Below are 6,000 nucleotides of genomic sequence, written 5' to 3'. Positions count from 1 at the left end.
ACTGGGGATGGAACCCAGGGGCCTTCTACCTCCGGCCTACATTCCCAGATCTATTTTATATTTTATTTGGAAACAGGGTCTCTTAAACCAGCTGAGGCTGGCTTCGAACCTGCGCGATCCTCCTGTCTCAGCCTCCCAAGTGCAGGGATTACAAACGTGCAACACCATGCCCAGCTATTTTTAAGTCTTTTTATTTTGAAAAAGGGTCTCACTGAGTTGTGAAGGGCCTCGCTATGTAGCTGAGGTTGTCTGTGAAACGGGATCCTTCGGTCTCAGCCTCCCAAATGCTGAGATTACAAGCAGCGCCACCATGCCTGGCTCTGAGCCCTATTTTTTATTTTGAATCAGAGTCTAAGTTGCAAAGAGCCTCACTAAGTAAGCCTCAAAACTGCGAGCCTCCTGTCTTAGCCTCTCAAGTACTGGAATTACAAGTGTGAGCCGCCATGCCTGCCTTAAATAAACTTTTAAATCTGTGTGTGTGTGTGTGTGTGTGTGTGTGTGTGTGTGGTTTGGGGATTGAACCTAGGGGTATTCTACCTCTAAATTATACTCCAAGCCTTTTTTTTTTTTTTTTTTTTGGGGCAGGTTTCGGAATGGAACCCAGGGGCATTCGACCTCTGAGCTACACCTCCTGCCCTATTTTTTATTCTTTATTTGAAACAGGGTTTCAGTAAGTTGCAGAGGGCCTCATGAAGTAGCTGAGGCTGTCCCTGAACCACGATCCTCCGGTCTCAGTCTCCTGAATGCTGGGATTACAAGCATATGCCACCACACCCGGCTCCTCAAGCCCTATTTTATTCTTTAATTTTGAAACAGAAATTCACTAAACTGTGGAGGGCTTCACAAATTGCTGCAATCCTCCTGTTTTAGCCTCTCAAGTACTGGGATTACAAGCTTGTGCCACTATGCTCAGCTTAAATCTACTACAACTACTACTACTACTACTACTACTACTACTACTACTACCACCACCTTTTCTTTTTTGCAGTACTGGGGATGGAAGCCAGGGGAATTCTACCTCCAAGAATCTCACACATTAGGCAAGAGCTCTACCACTGAACTACATCCCCTGCCATTGAAAATTTTTATTTTGCCAGGTGTGGTGGTGCACGCTTTTAATCTCAGCATTTGGGAGGCTGAGACAGGAGGATTGTGGTTTGCAGACAGTCTCAGCTACTACTTAGTGAAGCCCTTTGCAACTCAGTGAAACCCTGTTTTAAAATAAAAAGAATAAAAAATAAGGCTGGAGGCCGGGCGTGGTGGCGCACACTTGTAATTCCCGCGCTTGGGAGGCACAGACAGGAGGATCGCACAGGTTCAAAGCCAGCTGTGTGCGCTGCCTTAGGAGACCCTGTTTCCAAATAAAAATGTAAAAATAGGTCTGGGAGTGTAGCCCGGAGGTAGAAGGGCTTCCAGGAACCCCAGTACCAGCAAAAAAAAAAAAAAAAAAAAAAAAAAAAGAATAAAAATATAGGACTGGTGGTATAGGTAGAATGCCTCTGGGTTCAATTCCTCATACCAAACCAACAAACTAACTAACTCACTCCACACATTCACACATATAGGTTGAGTATTTCTAATTTGAAAACCTGAGATCTTAAATAATTCACACTATAACTGCTTTTGAGTATCAACATGATACCATAAGTAGAAAATTTCATACCATGAAACTGTTTTATGTATGAAATTACTAAAAATATTGTAAAAAATTGCCCTTAGGTTATGTGAAAAATGTTTAGACTTGGGCTTCATCCTCAAGATACCTCATTATGTATATGGAAATATGACAAAATCTGAAGAATATAAAACACTCCTGGTCCCAAACATTTTGGATAAAGTATACTCAACATATAACCTATATATTAATTTTTCTCTAAGGAGTTAAAGTATTTATTGGAGACAAGTTATCACAATTTATAATGTATGAAATACATACCTGAGTTAAACCAGCACCTGTCTGCATAGAAGACTTTTTTAATAGTCTTACTTCTTTGTTTATGTATCTTAGCATCCCACTAAGAGTACTAAAGTCATTACTCTCAGAAGTATCATCTTCTAGGTTATATGTGTGAGGTTTAAATGAGTCGGACTGAGTATAAGTCAGATTCTTATGGCCTTCTTCTATTGTTGAAGGTTGTTCTAACTGCATTTTCTTTAAATCCTGTAGTAATTCTTCAGAAAGGTCTTCATTACCTAGAGTTTTGAAACTAAGGTCACTGGCACTAATTGAGCGACGTAGTTTTCTGCACTTGACAAAAGATGTGTGAGACTGTTTTGTAAACTTTGAATCTTCAATATCAGGCATAATTTCTGTTGGAGGTATAAATGGAGCTGGTACACACTTGATGTCTTCTGCCTTGTCATGTCCAGAAACTTTGGCTTGTAATCTGGTTAATTCTGATTCCTATAGAAAAAGGATACAAAGTACACAGAAGGTGCCCAATATATTTTTGTTAAACTACTTAGGAAATGAGACCCTTAGAAGTCATGTAAGTCTGAGCCAGGCATGGTGGCACATGCTTGTAATCCCAGTACTTGGAGGCTCAGACAGGAGGATCACAGATTCAAGGCCAGCCTCAGCTACTTAGGTCCTCTGCAACTTAATGAGACCCTGTTTCAAAATAAAGAATAAAAAAATAGGGCTGGGCGTGTAGCTTAAAGGTAGAATGCCCCTGGGTTCAATCCCCAGAACTGGAAAAAAGAAAGTCATGTAAGTCAAACTTCATCTAAGTACTGAAATTCCTTTTTTATTTTTTATTTTTTATTTTTTTATTTTTTTGGTGGTACTGAGGATGGAACCCTTCTACCTCTGGGCTACACTTCCAGACCTATTTTATATTTTTTTATTTGGAAACAGGGTATCTTAAGCCAGCAAGGCTGGCTTTGACCCTGCACAATCTTCCTGTCTCTGCCTCCCAAGCGTGGGGATCACAAGCGTGCACCACCATGCCTGGTGTACTGGAATTCCTTTTAAAACAACTCTTGAAGCCAGGCGTGGTGGTGCACACTTGTAATCCCAGCATTTGGGAGCCCGAGACCGGAGGATCGCGGTTCACGGACAGCCTCAGCTACTTAGTGAGGCCCTCTGCAACTCAGTGAGACCCAGTTTCAAAATAAAGAATAAAAAATAGGGCAGGGGGTGTAGCTCAGAGGTCGAATGCCCCCTGGCCTATTTTTATTCTTTATTTTGGAACAGTCTCACTAAGTTTCAGAGTGCCTCACTAAATAGCTGAGTCTGTCTGCAAACTGCGATCCTCCTGTCTTAGCCTCCTGAATGCTGGGATTACAAGTTTGCAACACTATGCCTAGCTTCCATAAACAAATTTCTAAGTATAATTGTATATTTCTACTTTATACTTTTTAAAAGGAACTTTACTGATTTTGATACGTTTCCAATTATCCAGATATATCAAGTTATAAATCCCTCTAAAGTAAATGTAATGGTTAGAGGAGTTTGAATTTGAACAGTTGTAAACTATTTCTTTTCCAGCAATAACATGTATCATATTAATAATGTCCTAAATTCGTCTTCCAAATAAAATGCTTTGTATTCAAATAGGTCAATAATCAGCCATAAAGTTCTTTACAAACTATAAAAACAGGAAAAATTAGTTATAAATTTCTCTTTCACAGGTATATTCCATTACTTTTAGATATTGACTTACTTTAATAAGTAATGCTTCGTTTGTAGCTTCAATTACTTCATTTCTGTCCTGAACTTGTTGATGTAGATTGCTTACAGTGTCCTGAGCTTCTTCTAATTCAAGTTTTGCCTTCTCTAATTGTTCATTTAGTTGCTGAACAGAAGTCTTTTGAGAGTCAGCAGAAATCTTCCATTTTGCATGATTCTCTTGATGTGAAATCATCTATATAGACCCAAAATTATGAAAAGAAAAAAAAAAGGTGAAGTTGGTTTCAACAACATTTTAACACTTGCTACTACCACTCATTTTTCTTAAATTCTGTTTACAGTTATAAACATCTGATTTATCAACACATAAAATACAAGAAGAAAAGGAGAGAAGAAACAAATGGTCTTACATTTACTTATCAGCTAATCTTATGCAATGAACTACTTGGATCTTGATCTGAAAAAATAAACTATAAAGACATTTTTGAGGCAATTGGGGAATTCTGAACTATGAATGGATATATGATGGTATTAAGGAATTAGTCTTGGTTTTTAGGTGTGATAATGGCATCGTGATTGGAGTTTTTCAAAACAGCCCTTATCTTTCAGAGAAACTTACTGAAAAGTGTACAGATGAATTAATGATGCCTGAAATTTAGTTATTTTTTTCTCTCTGTCTTCCTTTTGTGGTTCTGGGGATTGAACCCAGAGGCATTCTGTCTCTGAATTACACTCCCAGCCCTTTTTTATTTGGAAATAGGGTCTCACTAAGTTGTTGAGAGCCTTGATAAGTTGCCAAGGCTGGCTTCAAACCTGGAATCCTCCTTTCTCAGCCTCCCAACTACTGCAATTATAGGTGTGCACCATCACACTCAGCAATGCCTGGAATTATCCTCAAAATAATTATTTGAATACTGGGAGAAGGGTAGACAGAAGTGAGTGACACTTCCTAGTATGCCTAGAAATGTCTTGTATATTTTGCCTGATATCCTGGTATAATTATTAGCAGCATACCTTTTCCTTCCTTTTTATATAACAGAAGTGGTCAGTTTATTTACAAATTAAATAAAGTTGGCTATGAGTGTATAATTATTAAAGTTGAATAATTAAGCTAGGTGTGGTAGTGCATGTCTGTAATCCTTGTATTGGGAGGTTGAGGCAAGAGGATTGCAGGTTTGAGGACAGCCTCAGCAAGTAGTGAGACTCTCATCAACCTAGCAAGACCTTATTTCCAAATAAAAAATAAAATAGGGCTGAGGGTGTAGTTTGAAGGCAGAATGCCTCTGGGTTCAACCCCCAGTACCACACTCAATCAATCAAAAAATAAATAAATGAAGTTGAATAATAAAGAGATACTTATACTATTTATACTATACAAGTTTTGAATATCTCTAAAACTGCCCATAATTAAAGGTTAAAACAATCTAATTTGCATCTGAAAAAATCAGGAGTTTTTGCAATTATTAAGTGATTTTTCTGACAATTATGAAATCTGCATTTAAAAAATACTGTTGAAGATTGCACAGGTTTGAAGTTATCTTCAGCTACTTAGTGAGGCTCTCAAAAACTTAGTGACTGCCGGGCGTGGTGGCACACGCTTGTAATCCCCGCGCTTGGGAGGCGGAGACAAGAGGATCGTGCTGGTTTTGAGCCAGCCTTGCTGGCTTAAGAGACCCTATTTCCACATAAAAAAGTTAAAAAATAGGTCTGGGAGTGTAGCCTGTGGGAGTGTATCCCAGAGGTAGAAGGGCTTCCAGGAACCCCAGTACCAAAAAACAAAACAAAACAAAACAAAAACTTAGTGAGACCCTGTTTCTAAATAAAATATAAACTAGGTCTGGGAGTATAACCCGGAGGTAGAAAGCCTCTGGGTTCCACCCCTACACCTCCAGTACTACCAAAAAAAAAAAAAAAAAAAAGAATTAGCTGGGTGTGGTGGTGCACTCTTGTAATCCCAGTATTTGGAAGGCTGAGACAGAAGGATCACAGGTTTGAAGCCAGCCTCAGCTACTTAGTGAGGCTCTCAGCAACTTAGTGAGACCCTGCTTTTCAAAATAAAATATAAACTAGGTCTGGGAGTATAGCCCGGAGGTAGAAAAGCCCCTGGGGTTCTGCCCCCAGTACCACAACAATAACAGAAAAGAATTATTGATCCCTAGCTGAGCTTTGTGGCACATGCTTGTAATCTCAGTACTTGGGAGGCTGAGACAGGAGGATCCAGCTTCGCAAGCCATCCTCAGGTACTTAGTGAAGCCCTCCACAACTTTGTAAGATTCATTTCAAAATAAAGAGTAGATTTCCGGGAAGATGGCGACAGAGAAAAGTGGGGCTTATGAGCCCCGCTAACAACCAATCTCTATTACCACAAA

The 6,000-nt window shown here is 39.3% G+C and overlaps 1 protein-coding gene across 1 annotated transcript in view; it reads right to left on the bottom strand.

Moving 5' to 3' along the window:
* Window positions 1-1,873: 1,873 nt before the first annotated feature.
* Window positions 1,874-6,000, bottom strand: part of CCDC18 (coiled-coil domain containing 18) — a gene marked incomplete at its 3' end in the record, with an annotated part of 86,651 nt that continues 82,524 nt past the window's right edge. Inside the window, exons 26-27 of the mRNA XM_080691472.1 lie at window positions 3,666-3,866; window positions 1,874-2,404 (exon numbers count right to left, since the gene is read on the bottom strand). Of these exons, the coding sequence (XP_080547598.1) occupies window positions 1,874-2,404; window positions 3,666-3,866 (732 nt within the window). The remainder of the gene's footprint in view (window positions 2,405-3,665; window positions 3,867-6,000) is intronic.

Source organism: Muscardinus avellanarius (assembly GCF_963383645.1).
Source record: "Muscardinus avellanarius genome assembly, chromosome: 3".
NCBI lineage: Eukaryota > Metazoa > Chordata > Mammalia > Rodentia > Gliridae > Muscardinus > Muscardinus avellanarius.
The sequence above is the reverse complement of the archived record's forward strand: the minus strand, read 5'-3'. Positions and strand labels throughout refer to the sequence as shown.